The following is a 19,453-nucleotide window of genomic DNA, read 5'->3' as shown; positions in this document are numbered from 1 at the left end:
GAAAGGCAAAAGGTAGGCCCTACTCTCAAGGAGCTTATAGTCTACCTGAAGAGACAACACACAAGCAAGTACAAATAAGATATATAGAAGATAAATTGGAGAAAATCTTAAGAGGGAAAGTATTAAGATTAGCAAGGACTAAGAAAGGTTTCTTGTAGAAGTTTAGCTTTTTAGCTGAAACTTTTGAAGGGAGCCAGGCAAGCCATAAGGGGAGATGAGGAGGGATAGCATTGCAGTCAGAGAAAATGCAGGGAGTCATTAGATGGAGTGTCTTGTTTGAGAAAGAGCAAGGGGTCCAGTATTATCACATCACCGTGTACATGGGAAAGAATAAGCTTTAAATAATTGCCAAATTATGAAGGGCTTTAAAAGTTGAACAAAGGATTTTATATATGACCCTGGAGATAACAAAGAGCCACTGTAGTTTAGTCAGTGGGGTGATGGAAGGAAGTGGTGACACAGCCAGACTTGAAGATCAATTTGACAGCTGAATAAAGGATGAACTAGAGTGGGGAGAAACTTATGGCAAGGAGACCAACCAGCTAGTATTTATATTGTGCTTTGTGGTTTGCAAAATGCATTTCCATACACATAATAGAACACAAGAGAGGATTCCATATGAAAAAATTCATTTATCTGTTTCATACAACTTGCTTTATTCGAAAAGTATATAATAAATTCTATATATTACAATTAAAACTTCCTTGATTTTTTTGTGCTTTCTTCTCTTCTTCTACAGTTTTTTAAATGTTATAGTGGCATTCTTTTTTTTTGGCATTGATATGGTCACTCTTTCTTCCAGCCCTCGTGCTCCCATGCAATCAAAAACTGAGAGAAAGATTTTAGCAGATTCTAGGACAGTAAAGCAAAACAAATTTAAACAGTGGCCATATTCAAAACATTATGTTTCTACCTCTTGTGCCTATCACCCCTCTGTGAGGAGGTGGATAATATGCTTCATCACAGGTCCTCTGGAGACATGGGTCGTCATCGCAATGATCAGCATTACTGTCTTACAAAGTTGTTTTTCTTTATAATGTCCCTGCTCTTGTATAAATTGTTCTTCTGGTTCTGCTTACCTTACTCTTTATCAGTTCATACTACCCAGTATTCTCTGGAATCTTTTTTTCATTATCCCTTATGGCACGATAATATTGTATTACATTAATATATTCCAATTTGTTTGGCCATTCTTTAATTGTCTAAAAAGGCAATCTTGAATTCTATTTTTTTCTTTTCTCCCCTCCTCTTCCCCCCCCCCCCCCGGTTTTTAATCTCTTTTAAGATCAGGAAATTTGTTTTGTTTGTAACTATTCCTTCCTGGTATTATCTTCCCTCTTAATCTGCTCACCTCCTCTCTGTTCTCACTTTTTTCCCAACTGAGTTTTAGGCTTTTCTATACTAAAATAAATGTTTGTGTGTTTGTGCGTTCAACTCTCCTTTGTACATTTGAGACAATAGTAAGATTCATCTGATGCCCACTTCCCTCTCTTCCTCTAGGTTTTTATGTTCTCACATATTCCAATTATGAGAAGTGATAACAGTCTCTCTAATAAAATTTTGAAATAAATTAACCCTTAAAATAATACATATACTCTAATATAACCTAACTGAGCACTGCTACCAAGAATTATCACCACTGAGAAGGCCCTGGCATCATCCACTCCAGCCTCTAGGCAGTGCCCTCTGCCATACCCTCAGCACCCAGCTGCTGCCTGGGAGAATCTAGGTGCCCCTGGAGGTCTGGTGTGGCACTACGAGGTGAGAAGCCTGCCAGCCTCTGCTCTTGGTAAGCACCACACTTCTCTGTTTCAGTTGCAAAAAATGTATCAACTTTGTAATTTATGGCAAGTTATTTTATCTCTGTTTGTCCTATTTCCTGATTTGTAAAGGGAAAAATAATAATGGTTGTTGTTATGGGATCAAAATGATATAATGATTGTAAAGTGCTTAACATAATGACTGGCATATGTTAGACACAACATTATTATTATCTCTCTAATTTAATGTAATTGTTCTATACCTGATAACTTTGAAGTAGTTTTTAAATACCAAAAGTAATAAGATCAATAATTTCTATATGTGAGCATCTGAAAATGCAATTGATGTCATCTGAAGATTATTATTTGTGTAATTACTGTACTTCTAAATCTCTCTTAGATTACAAAATTTGAGAGACCATTGTGAGGCAGAAATGGTAATAAAGCAATTTTTGATCTGGATTTTGTTGCATATGAATTGGGCTTTTTAAAGGATGGGATGAAATTAGATAATCTGAAAACTATTAAATATCTAATGAGGTATATTTGGTTATAAACAGGTAATAATAATACTGATATTTACTATGATAGCAGATTTTTCATTTGAAATCTTGACTATTATGAAAATATATAAGGTGGTTTAAAGTTATAGTTTCAACATATTAATGATGAGATGAATGACTCTCTGTGCAAGATGATTTAGAAGTGAATTCATCTAAACTGATAGTGGGTTGTTTCAAGTTTTTAAATACATAATAATGTTTAGGGCACTGTTACATCTCTAAATTGTGTAATTTGGTAAATAATTTGTCATCTATGTTGTTGAAGAAGCAATTTGATCTAGAGATGTAAGATTAAAAATTGTACCCCCTCCCAAAAAAATAAGGGAGAACGAATGGGTTAGGATAAACTTCCAAGTTTAATCTATATTTAAGAGGAAGTTTCACCTAAAATTCTTATCAACTCTGTGCAAAAGTTTCACGTGTTGTGGAATTCCTATTGAGTAAATGAGAATCTTTGAAAAAAATAGGGGTGTGATTTTCAAACCTGTTTCACTTCAGAATGTTTATATACATATATATATATATATATATGTATACACACACATATATATGTGCACACATATACATATCTATACACACATATATACATATACATATATATGTTAATTTGGAAGTTTATGGGCTACCACATTCATTCTCTATGTGAGATTCCAGAATGAAATTATTTTCTAGTGATATATTTAAGTACAAAGGAAAGAAAAGATACTGAGTAAAATTTTAAAGACCCAGTAAAATTTGTTATTGTGGTAAGGCTAATTTAATTGGATATATTCTTCTTGGCTTATAAAAAAATGAATCTCCTCTCCATTACAAATACCTTTTTGACCAAGGAACTTTGTGATATCCAGGAATTCTGTAATAACTAAAAATTTAGTTTGTTATAATACTTTTGGAATTTATTTATGTTACTTAAAGACATTTTACACCAACTTAGTTTTAGTGAATTCCAACTTTAAAGGTTTATTTTTGCTTAAAGGTGGAAAAGAGAGATATCTATCATTTTAAAAGTTTCCTACTAATTTTCTTCCTTAAAAGTTTAACGATTATTCCTCTTAACATCAGGATAAATTTTAAACTGTTTTTAAAGAAGAGAAGTATTTTTAGAAGAAATGTTTTAAGGCCTACTAAATTTTCATTTACAAGATAATTTATTGCTAAATTAATGTAATGAGCTGCAAAGCAGAAGAGATCTTGCTGTTTTGATCTGAATTTGTAGTTATTCCATGGTCTAAGCAAGAATTAAATTAGTGTTTGAACTTATATGTATAAGATTCAAATCCTGGAGTATCTCATTCTTCCAGAGTAAGTACAATTAGAGTATAATTATAAACAAGTATATAGTATAAGTATAAACAAGTTTGTGAAAGAAGAAACAAGAATCCATCAACTTGTGAGGTTAAAGTTAGGAACTTCTTGTTTCGTTTAAGGAATGGAATTCTAGTATAGACAGTTATGTTAGTGAAGTGTAGTAACTTATGAGCTATTTTGTAAATCTAATACTATTTTTAATCTGGAACTAGAACATGCACAGAAATTTATGCAAACTGCTTAATAACCACCTTAAGATGTTTCCATTGTTTAAAAGGATTCTGAGAGCAGTAGTATTTTTCTGTGATCAATCATTTACTGTTACCAACATGAGATTAAATATTTTATTATCTAAGATATGTGATCCTTGAGAGCTAAACTCACCTGAAGCTCTGATTATTGGGACTTGCTATTCAAGACTTTATGGGACTGTAATTTATTATTGTTTTGAGCTCTGATTACAGGTATAGTTGTCTGAGTTGTCATGAAGCCAATAGTAGAATGGCATGTGCTGTAGGCTGAGAACTGCTAAAGGTGGGTGTCAGTGCCTGGGAAGAGTTTTGAGGACAACCTTGGACACAGCCTAGGAAGGATCTTCTTGACTCTATTTCCCAATTGTGCTATTTCCTTTCTGAAAAGGAAAATTCCCCACCTGATTAATCTTGAGCCCTGATTTTAACATCCAGTGACTACATGATTGGCTGTCACATATGATTCATGCCTGGAATCAAACAGAGCTAAAGAAGTTCTTTCCTTCTGTTATGATATATGACATTGTTCCCCTTTTTCTTTTATAGCAATTTCTGTAATCAAGAAGTTCTGAAAGTACAATACTAAATTTTTGAGTGACACAGACATCCTGAGTCAGGATTTTTCTTGCTTATTGGAGTCAGAATTATCTTCTGGCTTACATGCATGTACGTGTATTCTGCTAGCTTAAGAGAATGAATATAAATGTGTATCACCTACCTTGTTTGCCTCTTTTAACCAAACTTTAAGGTCAACAATATTTAAGGATCAACCCAGCTAAGAATGGAGAGACTCATTATAACTAGTTCTTTAATGACGACAATCCAAGAAATAAAAAAATTCTCAATCCTTTAGGTAGCTTTCTCATTCTGCAGTAATGGTGATGGAGTGGCAGAAAAAGAAGGTAAAAGATGTTAAGAAGTATATCAGGTATCTTATTGCCTATAAATATTTTCTTAGCTGTTGGTATTCTAAATGTTAGGTTCTTGTTCAATAACTTATAAGTGGACGTGCTAGTGGAGAAGCTGAATCACATAAAATTTGGCATCTTTGTTTATGAAAGTTGGACTTTGTGAGAGATAATAAGATCAAGTGAGACTGACCCTGTATGTGACTGATGTTGAATGAAGGAGTAGGTCATGAAAATTGAAGAAACTGAGGAACTTGGAGGCTATGAATTTGAGAAAACATCTACATTTTTGTTGAAATCTTATAGTATAAATATGAGCAGAATTTGGAGAAGAGAGGACCTTTAAACAACTTACTCTTTTCTTGACAACAAGATATGGATTGGATGACATAGAGTGAATCTTGAAGGAGAGGTTGCTGATTAAGAGGGTCCTGGAGGTAGCAATGGTGATCAAGGAGTATTTCAAATGAGGGAATGAGAAAAAAAAGTAACCAGTACTAAAAAGAATCAATACAAAAAAAACCCCCAAAACTGAAGCTATGTGGCAGATTAGCACACAGGTTCTCCTTAGAAAGACAAAGGAGTTGGTAGAATTGTTTTCTGTTTAAACTCTCACCAGTTTAGGTATCAAGACCATATTTGCATCAAAAAGAATTTGGTAAAAGTCCTTTTTTTTCCAATTTTGCAAATAGTTTGAGTCATAGTTGATTTTTGAATGTTATTCAAAAATTCACTTGTAAATCTGAGTGTTCCCAGGTTTTTTTTTCTTTCGTGGGTTCATTTACAGCTTGTTCAATTTCTCTTTCTGAGATTAGATCACTTAAATTCGCTGCTTCTAGTTTTCTTGATTTGGGCATTTTATGATTTTGCAAATATTCACTCATTTCACTTAAGTAGTTGGTTTTATTGGAATTGGGCAAAATGTTTTCTAAATAATTTCCTTTATTTCTTCTCATTTGTTGTGAATTTTCCTTTTTTTTTTTCATTGCCTTACTGGCAATTGTTTTTCTAATTTCTTTTTTTTTTTAAATCAAGTTATGTGATGATTAACTTATTGTATTTTTTTGTGATCATTTGCTTGTAGAAGATTTTATGCCCTAATATGTGATCAGTTTTGGTATAGGTACTATATACATCTGAGAAATCCATATTCTGTGTTTTCTAAATAGAAACATTTAGAAATCACTAGAAGTCAATCATATCTAACTTTCTAAAACTCTATTCAGGCTTTTAACTTCTTTCTTTTTTAAAAAATTTGTGTAGATCTAAAGGGGATACATTGAGATCCTCTAGTATTATTTAGTTTTAGTTTCTATTTCTAGTTGTAGCTCATTTGGCTTTTCCTTTAAGTACTGTATTTAAATACAATACCATACTGTATTTAAATACAACACCAAACATTTATCAATTTTTCATATTTATTCATTATACTTGGAATATAATGCATTTTCCTGGTTTATTTCTTTGAATCAGTTCTATTTCTGATGTTGCCTTGTCCGAGATCATGATTGTGATTCCTCGCTTTTTTTTAGTTCAACTGAAATATAATAGCTCCAGCCCTTTGTTTAATGTTGTGACTACATTTTAGGTATTTTTGTGTAAACAATGTGTTAGTGGGTTTTGCTTTCTAATCCATTATTGTTCATTTTATTGATGTGCTCATCCTACTCACATCCAAAGTTATGATAATTGTGCATCCTATTTATTTATAATTTTTCCTCTCTTCTCCCCATGTCTTCTTTTCATTAAGTGGTGAGAAAAGGAGAGTGCTCAGTACAAGTTCTCTATGCTCGCTACAATTTGCTTCTGCTCCCCTGCCTCTCTTTTCTTCTACTTTCAAAAGTCTAGTCATGGATTCTTACCCTTTCTTTTTTTCACTTTAAACCATTCATTATAAACCATTCTCCAATGTTTGTTTATTTTAGTTATGACTGACTACTTTCTTATCTACCATCCCTCTTAGTCCCTCCTCTTCCCATTCCCTCATCTCTCCTGATTGAGTTCAATTTTTTTCTATACCAAATATAAGTATAAGTGTTCTACACATCTCTGACAAGTTGAGATGTGAGGTTTAAGTGATGCTCAGTCTTCTATCTTCATCCATTTTTGTATAACCTTGTGCTTGTATGAGATTGTGTGAAATTGTAAAATCCCTCCACCATTCTTCACCTTTCTTCTCTATTGTATTCTTTCCTCTCTTCCTTTTTCTTTCTTTTTTTAGAGATCATCAAAACATAAAAATACCACTCTCAGGCTCTCTGTCTTACTTAACTCCCTCTATGGCCCTTAATGAAATTATAGTTCAGAGGGGATCCTTCTTTGTTCCTCTCCATATTAAAATGTAAACATTTATCCTTCTATAGTGCTCATTGCTCAATCACAACAACCTTTTTATGTTACTCTTGACTATAGTGTTTGTGTTTCAAAGTTTCTATTCAGATATGGCCTTTTCATCAGAAATGATTAGAAGTCCTCTATTTTATAAAGAGCCATCCTCTACTCCAAACCCCTGAAATGATTTTATTCAGTTTACTGGCTAAGTTATTCTTGGTTGTTAGATTTTCAACATTCTCTCTGTTTATTTATAATGGAGGATGTGAAATCTTTATGATCTTGACTGTGGCTCTTGAGTATTTCTGGATAGAAAGTGCTGTAGAAAAACTAAATTTGGTGTTTTATTCATCAAATGTCAATTTGAGGCATATTGTGGAGTCTGTGAGATCCTAAAATTCTTTAGTAGAAAGTGTGATGGCCTTTCTAGTTGCTTACAATATATTTTCTTTGACCTGGAGGCTATGGATTTTGGCTATCATATTTTTAAAATTTATTTTTATTTTTTTTAGTGAGGCAATTGGAGTTAAGTGACTTGCCCCAAGTCACACAGCTAGGAAGTATTATGTGTCTGAGGCTGGATTTGAATTCAGGTCCTCCTGACTTCCGGGCCAGTGCTCTATCCACTGCGCCACCTAGCCACCCCAGCTATCATATTTCTAACGTGACACTAGGACATCACATTTATTTTGAGGTTTCTTTCAGGTGGCCTTTGGATTCTTCCTCTTTTGATCTTACCCTCTGTTTCTAATAGTTCTAAGTAAGGTTCAATCATAATTTGTTGACATGACATCCAGGCTATTTTCTTGGTCTGGGTTTCAGATAGTCCAATGATGCTTAAATCATTTTTTGTGGCTCCCAGGTCAATTTTTAAATATGAGATACTTTATATTTCTTCTATTTTTTCATCCTTTGAATTTGTTTTATTATTTCTTGTTATTTCATGGAGTCAATAATATTTGGTCCATACCAAATGTTTCTTGAGTAACATTTTATCCCTCTTGTAATAAACCATTAATTTATCTCAGTTTTTCCTCCAAACTCTCCTTCCTTTTCCAATTCTTCCCTTTAGTGCTTTCATTTCATTTATAATGTTATTTTAATTTTTTTAATCTTTCTTCATTTTCTTTTTTATTTTTAGTAAGACTTTATTTATTTTTAGTTTTCAACATTCACTTCCATAAGAATTTGAGTTCCAAATTTTCTCCCTATCTCTTCCCTCCTCCCACCCCAAAATGGCATACAATTTGATATAGGCTCTACATATACATTCATATTGAACCTATTTTCACATTAGTCATGTTGTAAAGAAGAATTGGAACCAATGAGAGAAACCACAAGAAAGAAGAAACAAGCAAAAGAAAAACGAGAAAGAGCAAATAATATGTTTCAATCTGCATTCAGACTCCATAGTTCTTTTTCTGGATGTGGACAGAATTTTCCATCATGTCCATCATGAGTCCTTTGGACTTGTCTTGGAACCTTGCATTGCTAAGAAGATAGGAATCTATCAAAGTTAGTCATTGCACATTGTGGCTATTACTGCATACAATGTTTTCCTGGTTCTACTCACTTCACTCAATATCAGTTCATTCAAATCTTCCAGGTTTTTCTGAAATCTGCCTGCTCATCATTTTTATAGCACAATAGTATTCCATTATATTTATATACCACAACTTGTTTAGTTGTTCCCCAACTGATGGGCATCTCCTCAATTTCCAATTCTTTGCCACCACAAGAAGAGCTGTTATAAATATTTTGTACATGTGGATCCTTGTCCCAGTTGTATGATCTCTTTGGGATACAGATCTAGAAGTGTTATTGTTGGGTCAAAGGGTATGCGTGTTTTGGGCATAGTTCCCAATTGCTCTCCAGAATGATTGGATCAGTTAACAACTCCACCAACAATGCATTAGCATTCCAATTTTCTGACATCTTCTCCAACATTTATCATTTCCTGTTTTGTCATGTTAGCCAATCTGATAGATGTGATGTGGTACCTCAGAGTTGTTTTGATTTACATTTCTCTAATCAATAGTGATTTAGAGAATTTTTTCATGTGAGTATAGATAGCTTTAATTTCTTCATCTGAAAACTACCTGTTCATATCCTTTGACCATTTATCAATTGAGGAATGACTTGTGTTCTTATAAATTTGGCTCACTTCTCTATATATTTTAGAAATGAGGCCATTATTAGAGACACTAGTTGTAAAAATTCTTTCCCAGTTTTCTGCTTCCCCTCCTAATCTTGGTTGCATTGGCTTTGTTTGTGTAAAAACTTTTCAATTTAATGTAATCAAAATTATCCATTTTGCATTTCATAATGTCTTCTATCTCTTGTTTGGTCATAAATTCTTCCGTTCTCCATAAATCTGACAGGTAAACTATTCCTTGCTCTCCCAGTTTGTATCAGCCTTTATATCTAAATCATGTGCCCATTTTGACTTTATTTTGGTTTATGGTGTAAAATGTTGATCTATGTCTATAGTCTATATAGACTATCTCTAGTTTCTACCATACTCCAATATGGCACACTGCAGTTTTCCCAGCAGTTTTTGTTCTTATCCCAGAAATTGGGGTCTTTGGGTTTATCAAACAGTAGATTACTGTAGTCATTGACTATTGTATTTTGAGTACCTAACCTATTCCATTTATCCACCACTCTATTTCTTAGCCAGTACCAAGTAGTCTTGATGATTGCTACTTATAATACAATTTAAGAACTGGTATGGCTACGCCACCTTCCCTAGTATTTCTTTTCATTAAATTTCCCTTGATATTCTGGACCTTTTGTCCTTCCAGATGAATTTTGTCATTATTTTTTCTAGCTCATATAAAATAATTTTTAGTAGTTTGACTGGTATGGCACATCATTTCTTTTTGATCTTTTGACTAAGCTGTGGTTTTCTCTGAAGCTTTGCTTATGGATATTTTGGCAGGTTTTTTTCTAGGTTTATATCTTGGCTGTCCCATGCTCTTTATTATTTGTGTCTTTTTTCATTTACGCATTCATCAAATTTTAACTTCTTGAAATGGGACTTTGTTTTTGGGTCATGGTATGTGCACTTTTGGAGGGTATAATTTTGCCTTGCATAGGCCTGCTTTTGTGGTCCTCCACCGGAGAAGGGATGCCAGAAGTGACTCACACCTGGAAGCTGTAAATTTTCAATGTGCCCAAAGTAGTCTGAGGGGCAACTAAGTGGCACAGTGGATAGAGTGCTGGGCCTGGAGTCAGAAAAACTCCTCTTCTTGAGTGTAAATTGGCTTCAGACACTTACTAGCTGTGTGACCCTGGGCAAATCACTTAACCTTGTTTGCCTCAGTTTCCTCATCTACAAAATGAGCTGGAAAGGGAAATGGTGAACCACTCCACTATCTTTGCCAAGAAAACTCCAGAACTCTGGGATCACAGAGTCAGACTGACTGAAAAAATGACTGAACAACAACAACAAAAATAAGTCTGATATAAGACGAAATTTGATTGCTGCTATCCTAATTCAAGCCTTGCAGGCTTTCAACCCTGGCCTGGGTTTGGGCAACACAACTGCAAGCTTTCCCTCGCTTGGAGCTCTAGCAAAAACTTCATAGCTACAGTCCTCATCAGCTACCTTAGAGGTTCTGTAGGTTTAGAGGGGCTGAACAGGCTCACTCCTACCCTTCAGTCCTTCCCTTGACACTCAGCTCCCGGCCTCAGCCCAGCTTTGTGGACTGAATCCGAAATCCAAAATAGGGTCAGGGTGACACAGCCTCCACATGACAGCATTCTCTTCCCCAGTTACTCTCCTATAAGATCAATCATGTCCTGGGGTTAGAGCCACAGAACCTTAGACTCACTCCTAATAGTAGTCCCTGCCCTGGTTACATGCCCATAGGCTGAATCTATGCCTTAGGCTAGATTAAAAAAAAGAGCCACATTGGTGTCTCTTTAGATTTTCTCATCACTACTCAGTCTGATGCTTTCTGCTTATCTTTTCTGAAGTAAAGTTGTGGGAGAAAGGTGGATTTTATTGCTTGTTCTTACTCTGCAGTATTTGACAGCCACCAAGCAATCAAATTCTGAAAACCAATACAACATAGTTCAACTAGTAGCTTTTTCAAGAATCAAAGTGACTCACCTATAAACAAGAATCAGAAAGGCAGTTCTGCTTAAACATAAAAAGGCAAAGAATTTGATGGTAATTAACAGCTTGCATACCTGCCCCAGGCAGCCTCATTTGCTGATGCTTTATTGACTGGAACACATGAGGAGTCGACCACATCTGATTTGTTCATCTTATAGCAGAATCCACAGCCTGGATCAAGCATGCATCCATCGCAGGAACTGTAAAAGAAAAGGATAAAAATAGGTCATGTTCTTCTTATCCATAGGTAAATAACAGGAAACAATTATCTAAATATGCATATACTAAGTTTCAATCTGAAACCTTCCCTCTCCTCTCTCTTCCCCTTACCATCATCTTTTCCTCACTCCTATAAGGACATTAAATCCAAGGTCAAGAATACATCACCTGCTATGATACACATCTTACTTACATTTAAACTTTAATTTCAGGCATTGAGAACTTGTTTTAGGTAAATTAGAAAAATAGGGGAAGATAGAATTAATCTGATGCAATTGCCTCAGTTGCACAAAACTTATCTTGATGGATAAGTAAATAATATGTATCTTCTAAGTCATGCGGTTAGGATTGGGAAGGGTAACGTTTTTGCCTGGAGTGCAAATTCATTTAGTTATTTTGGGGAACCTAGTAATTATGAGGGCAAAAGAGACAACATATTTATAGCCCTTTGCAAACTTAAAGTGCTCTATAAATGCTAGCTATTAGATATGATGCTGGAGGAGCTACTTCCCATAATTGTTCAGATATTTAGAACTGAAAGGCACCTTAGCAATTATCCAGTCCAACTTTATCATTTTACATATGAGTGAACTGACATCCTTAGAGCACATAAGTAATTTGCCTAAGATTATACAAGTAGTAAGTGACAGAGTCTGGATTTGAATCCACGTCCTCTGACTTCAAATACAGCACTTTCCATTCTGTCATCCTCTTTGGCATTGATATGTTTATAATGAGAACACTAATCCATTTGTATTTTTTAGCTAGTCAGAGACAAAAAGACTAATGATTTCAATGGCCCTAAATGTTTCTCTGCATTTAGGAGACCTGTGCTTATTATATGTAAATAGAACACTTTCACACAAAGGCTTGTGAAAGAAAACTTCAGACAAAAAAGATCAGCAATCTTAGCTGTACTTTGTCATTTCCTGTTCTGATGTTTTACTTGTCTATCTGTTCCAGCTCTACTAGCTTTATTCAGGGAACTTGGAAGGGACATAATCCAAAGAAAGACTTCTGATGGCTTTAGAACACATTTGTTAATGAAACAAAAGTACAAAAAATTCTAATCAATCTGTAAAAACAACTTCCTGACATCAGAGAAGATGGAAATTTATTAGCTTAATTTCCTTCTTTTCGAAAGTTTTGCTGTTGTTTTGTTTGTAAAAAGTAAAAGTTATATAAAACTAATAACACAGTGATTTTATCTGAAAGTGCATGCAACATTTCACATCTGTAGCATGTCCTTTTCATTATTTGAAAATAGAAATCTATTTTACATCTATCTCTCTCACCCTCCACCTCATTAACAAAAAGAAAAAAGAAAAAAATTCTTGAAAGAAATATGCATAAACAAAACAAATTGCAAATGACTAAATACAAATATAAATATATGTATATTTATACACATATATGTATATACTCTATATATGTATATACATATATTTATGCACACACATATATTATATATACATATATATTTATATACACATATATGTGCATATAAATACACATATATGTTTATGAGTGTGTGTGTGTACACACACACATAAAATGTTGCACCCTAATTCCACGACTTTTCTTTACTATGCAGCATGTTTTTTCACTGGTTCTCTGGAATCCTGGAAGTTCATTTTATTGATCATAGGTTTTACAGTTTTCAAAGTCATTTGTTTTCACAGAGTTATTATTACTGTATAAATTGTTCTCCTAATTCTTCTCATTTTTTAAAAATTCTTGATCTTTTCCCTTCCATGTGAATTCCATCATTATTTTTCTTGGTTCTATAGAATAATCCTTCACTAGATTACTTGACACAGCATTGAATAAATAAATTACTTCGGGTAGTATAGTAACTTTTTATTATATTGGCTCATCCTACCCTATGACAATGAATACTTTTTGGATCTATTTGCAAAATTGGAATTATTCTTTGAATTTTCTTATAAAATTCACTTGTGAATCCACATGATCCTGGAGGAATTTCATTTGTGAGCTGTTCAATTTCTTTCTATGAAAATGGGTTACTAAAATTCTCTATTTTTTGCTGCTAATTTGGATACTTTATTTTGTCAAAATATTCATATAGTTTATTTAATTTATGATTTTGTTGGTATAGAGTTGGCTAAATGGTTTCTAATAATATCTTTTATTTCATCTTCATTTTTTATGAATTCATTTTCAGTTTTGATACTATCAATTTGGTTTTTCTTTTCATTTTAAACAAATTAGATAATGGTTTGTCCATTTTATTATTATTTTTTAAAACTTCCAGCTTTATTGCTTGTTCATTGAAGTTTCGTATTCAGTTTTTTTCTTTAATTTTAATGATTTCTATTTTGGTGTTTAAATGAGGCTCTTTGTTGGTTTTCTAATATTTTAGTTGCATTCTCAAGTCATTGATCTATTTCTCTTTTTTGTTATTGTGTTTCAAGATGAAAAAAAATTCCCCCTAGGCTTGCTTTGGCCATATCCTAAAGGTTCTGGAATATCATCTCATTGTCATTATTACACTTAATTTAATTAACAATTTTTTCAACCTGAGCCTAAAGGCTTAAGTCACAGGCATATGGCCTGGGTTTTTTCAAAAATAAATTATAGTCAAAGAGTAAATATTGTTACAATAGTTGCTAAGGTTTATTATGTTTTCTCTGGTTTTACCTAGAATTTAATTATTGGAAACCAGTAGTAATAATTATATTAGAAAACATCAACATCAGATTTAGACATATAGAAAAGGTTAGGCCACATTTAGTATCAGACAACTGAATCAAAGTCTGAAAATGGGAATGGAACCAAGATGGCAGAGTAGAGGGAACATTCCAGACAAATAGCCACCCTTAAACAACTTGAAAACAACACATCAAATCAAATTATGTTGCGAATTCCATTGGCATAGCCAACAAAGGTTAAGGTAAGGCAGTTTTCCAGCCCAAGACAACACAGGAGGTCTAAAGGAAAGGTTGATGACACTGAGGTGAGAGATGCCCCAGAGCACAGAGCAGCAACACCAACTGTAGGTCCTGGAGTTGGCAACAACTGCATCAGCAATTTCAGAAGTCCTTACCACCGAGACAACAAGGGGATTGGACCATTAGTCTAAGATGGCTGTGTTGGTACTGGGTGGAGGACAAATATTTAGAAACTCCATTACCAATTACCCAGGTCTGGGTTGCAGTTCCAAGGCATCACCAGTGGTTGCAAGGGAACAGAGCCCCTTACTTGGATAAGAAGCAGACGGCAGGCTAGGATAGCAGCGATCACACCTCTCCTTTCATCATACCACCTTGGAAGCATAACAAACTTACATACCCCTCCTTCCCAAACTAGCTGCGAAAACAGCACTATGAAAACACCTGAAACTTGAGACAGTGACCCTCTACCCACCCCCAAGTAAGCAAAGGTCAACTAACATAAAGTCCAAAGTCAAGAAATAGGCTGGAAAAATGAGCAAACCACAAAAAATAACCTGATCATAAAAAGCTAACACGGGGACAGGGAGGTTCATGATACAGAGTGACATGAAAATACCAAAAAAGTAAAACCTCAAAGAAAAATGCAGATTGGATACAAGTCCAAGAAGAATTTCTGGAAGAGTTGAAGCATTTTTTTTTTGGTGAGGCTATTGGGGTTAAGTGACTTGCCCAGAGGCACACAGCTAGTTAGTGTTATGTGTCTGAAGCTGGATTTAAACTCAAGTCCTCCTGACTCCTGGGCTGGGTACTCTATCCATTGTGCCACCCAGTTGCCCCAGAAAACACTTTTTTAAAAAAGCAAAAAAAATTATTTTAAAGTCAAACTAGAGTGATAGAGGAAAAATTGAAAAAAGAAGTGAGGTCAATGTAAGGAAATTATGAAAAAAAAAAGAATTAATAACCTGATAAAAAGAGGTATGAAAAAAAAGAACTGAAGCAAAGAACTCCTTAAAAAGTAGAATTTGTCAAATGGTAAAAGAGGTACAAAATTTCATTGATGAAAATAACTCCTTAAAAAGCAGAATTGTCCAGTAGTTTTCAGTTGTGTTCTACTCTCTGTGACCCCATTTACAGTTTTCTTGGCAAAGATACTGGAGGCGGTTTGCCATTTCCTTCTCCAGATCGTCTTACAGATGAAGAAACTAAGACAAACAGGGTTAAGTGACTTGCCCAGGGTTACACTGCTAGTAAGTGTCTGAGGCTGGATTTGAGCTTGAGTCTTCTGACTCCAGGCCTGGCACTCTAATCACTGCACCACACAGATGCCCCCAAAAGGCAGAATTAGGCAAATGGAAAAAGAAGTACAAAAACTTTTTGAAGAAAATAATTCCTTAAAATTTAAGTGAAAACTAATGACTCCATGTGACATGAAGAAATAGTAAAACAAAGTCAAAAGAATGAAAAATAGATAAAAATGTGAAATATATCATCAGAAAAAGAACTAGCCTGGAAAACAGAGCTAGGTGTTAAGATTACAACCAAGAATAACCTACCCAGCAAAACTGAATCTAGTCTGTTAGGAGAAAGAATGTATATTTAATGAAACAGAAGACTTTTGAGAATTCTTGATGAAAAGGACAAAAATAAATAGAAAATCTGACATTTAGGTACAAGACTCAAGAGAAACATAAAAAGATAAACATGAGAGAAAAATCATAAGGGAATCAATAAGGTTAAACTGTTTACATTCCTATCTGGAAAGATAATATATGTAACTCCTAAGAACTTTATCATTATTAGGACAGTTAGATGGCACATACAAGGCAAGCATCCACACAGAGATCAGAAAAAATGGTACAAGGACACTCTCCAGGCCTCTCTTAAGAACTTTAGTATCAATTGTAAGACATGGGAGATGTCAGCACAGGACAATTGTCCAGCATGGCATGCCTGCATCAAAGAAGGTACTATGCTCTATGAATGAAACAGTATTGCAGTAGTGCAAGGGAAATGTGAGGTGTGCAGATCTAAAGACATCTCTATCCCAAATGCACTATTTGTGTCTGACTTGTAGTAGAGTCTTCAAAGCTCACATTGGACTGTTCAGCCATGACTGAACACACTATACCACCACCCCAACACTGTGAAGGATAAATAACAACATAGAGAGTGGGCATGGATTTGAGTCAATTGATGATCTCAAAACAAAATTAAAGGGTGAGATATAGGGATATATTGGGAGAAAGAAGAATGGAAAGGAAGAGGGGAGGGAAATTATCTTTAATAAAAGAAATATATAAGGAAGAGCTTTTACAGTGCAAAGGCAATATAGGGGTGGGTGGCTAGGCTTGAACCTTATTCTCATCTAAACTAGTTCAAAGAGGGTAAAATATGCACTCAAAATCAGCTGGGAATAGAAAAAAACCTATATTATCCAACAGGGAAGTAGGAGGGGAAGGCAATAAGAGAAAGGCGGGAAGGGAGTTGACTTAAAATGGGGATGGATCAAGGAAGAAAGTGGTTAGAAGCAAAACAGACTTTTGAGGAGGTACATGGTAAAAGAGAGAAGGTAAAAGAAAGAAACAGGATGGAGGGAAATACATTCTTAGCAATCATACTTGTATATATGAATGGGATGAAAACATAAAACAGAAGAGATTAGAATAGATTTCCAACCAGAATCCAACAACATGTTGTTTACAAGAAACACGTTTAAAACAGAAAGAAACACATGGAGTGAAAATAAGGGCCTGGAGCAGAATCTATTATGTTTCAGCTGAGATAAAAAGGCAGTGGGTAGTAATCATGAACTCAGACAAAACAAAAGCAAAAATAGACCTAATTAAAAGATATAATGAGGAAAACTACATTTTGCTAATGATACTTTAGAAAATGAAGTATTATTAATACTAAACAAAAGCAGCAAAACACACAGCATCCAAATTCTTCAAGGAAAAGTTAAATAAGTTCAGAGCATTATCCATAATGAGGATAATAATATCAGAGGTGAATCAAAGATGTACATCATCACCATTATTATTCAATATTATACTACAAATGCTATGTATACTAATAAAACAAGATAGCGAAACTGAAAGAATCAAAATAGGCAACAAGGAAACAAAATTATTGCTCTTTGCAGATGATGTGATAATATATTTAGATAATCCTAGAAAATCTACTAAAAAAAAAAAGCTAGTTGAAACCATTAACAACTTTAGCAAAGTTGCAGCATATAAAATAAATCTACATAAATCATCAGCATTTTCATTATCAACAAAACCTAGCAAAAAGAGATAGAAGGAGAAACTCCATTCAAAATCACTGCAGACAATAATACTTGGGAGTCTACCTGCCAAAAAAAACCCAGGAACCAAATGAACACAATTACAAAACACTTTTCACATAAATAAAGTCAGATCTAAATACTTGAAAAAATATCAGTTGCTCAGTGGTAGGCCGAGCTAATATAATAAAAATGACAATTCTACTTAAATAAATTTATTTATTCAGTGCCATACCAATCAAACTACCAATATTTCATAGGCCTTAAAATGATAAGGAAAAAGTTATCTGGAGAACAAAAGGTCATGAATAGCAAGAGGGTCAATTAAAAAATATAAAGAAAGGCAGTCTAGTAGACTAGATTTCAAACTATATTACAAAGAAGTAATCATCAAAACAGTTTGTGAGAAACAGAGCCAAGATGGCAGAGAAAAGGTAGGGACTTGACTGAGCTCTCTTAAATTACCCTCTAAACAACTTTACATAACACCTCATAATGAATTCTGAAGTGGCAGAACTCACAAAAAGACAGGGTAAAACAATTTTCCTGCCCAAGAAAACTTACAAGATCATCAGGAGAGGTATGTCCCATCATAGTAAGAGTGTAGCACTGTCCAGCGAAGTTGCACCCCAGCAAACCAGCAATGGGCCTTGTGGTCAACTGAATCAGTTGTTGTGGCTTCCAGAGCTCTCAGCCCACAGATGATAAGGGTGGGGAGGGTCAGACAACTAGTCAGAAGGGAACACAGTGGTTCCATTACTGGCACTGGGTGCAGGACTCTGTTCTATTGCCCATATGTAAATCTGGGTTGCAGTACTGGGTCACACTCCCATGAAGAGGAGGACCACTAGCACACAAGATCTTGCTACGGCAATGGAGTGGGGACCCTGGTCACAGTTCTAGGGTGGAAGAGAGAATTTATGGTCACTCAGAGACCAGAACATAGGCCAGGGGAACAGTGATTACAGCTCTCCTTAAATCATACCACCTTGAAAGAACTGAAGAATTACAGACACTCCCCACCCGGAATTAGCTCTAAGAGCAGCAGCAGCAATAAAGACCTGAAGGCTGGGACAGTGCCTCTTCTACCCCAGAAGCAGAGTTCTTCTTGGCATAGAGCTAAAAGTAAAAAAAATTGGCTAGAAAAATAAGCAAACAGAAAAAAAGACAACAAAGTCAAAGCTGCTACATCTAAAGCCTCAAAGAAATATGTGGATTGTCTCAGGCCAAAAACAAAACAAAACAAAACAAACAAAAACAAAAAACTCTGGAAGAGTTCAAAAAGAATTTTTAAAGTCATATAAGAAAGGGAGAGGAAAAATAGGGAAAAGAAATCAGTGATGTAAGAAATCATGGAAAAAGAGTCAACAGCTTGGTAAATGAGGTACAAAAATACTGAAGAAGATAACACCTTAAAAAACAGAATAGGCAAAAAGATAAAAGAGGTACAAAAATTCACTGAAGAGAAGAACTCCTTAGAAAAGTAGAATTGGACAAATGGAAAAAGATATACAAAAATTCACTGAAGAGAAGAGCTCCTTTAAAAAGTAGAATTGGCCAAATGAAAAAGGAGGTAAAAAAGTTCACTGAAGAAAATAATTCCTTAAAAATTAAAATTGGAAAAGTGGAAGCTAATGACTCCATGAGACATCAAGAAACAATGTAACAAAATCAAAAGAATGAAAAAAATTGAAGAAAATTTGAAAGAAAGAAAGAAGGAAGGAAGGAAGGAAGGAAGGAAAGAAGGAAGGAAGGAAGGAAAGAAAGAAAGGAAGGAAGGAAGGAAGGA

The 19,453-nt window shown here is 34.5% G+C and overlaps 1 protein-coding gene across 1 annotated transcript in view; it reads right to left on the bottom strand.

Moving 5' to 3' along the window:
* The window catches only part of SLC2A13 (solute carrier family 2 member 13), a 256,475-nt gene that overhangs the window by 28,864 nt on the left and 208,158 nt on the right, over positions 1 to 19,453 (bottom strand). Inside the window, exon 7 of the mRNA XM_027858988.1 lies at positions 11,319 to 11,444. Within this exon, the coding sequence (XP_027714789.1) occupies positions 11,319 to 11,444 (126 nt within the window). The remainder of the gene's footprint in view (positions 1 to 11,318; positions 11,445 to 19,453) is intronic.

Source organism: Vombatus ursinus, unplaced genomic scaffold, assembly GCF_900497805.2.
Source record: "Vombatus ursinus unplaced genomic scaffold, bare-nosed wombat genome assembly UNPS02013950.1, whole genome shotgun sequence".
Lineage (NCBI taxonomy): Eukaryota > Metazoa > Chordata > Mammalia > Diprotodontia > Vombatidae > Vombatus > Vombatus ursinus.
Note: the sequence above shows the minus strand (reverse complement) of the source record. Positions and strands in the feature narration are given on the sequence as shown.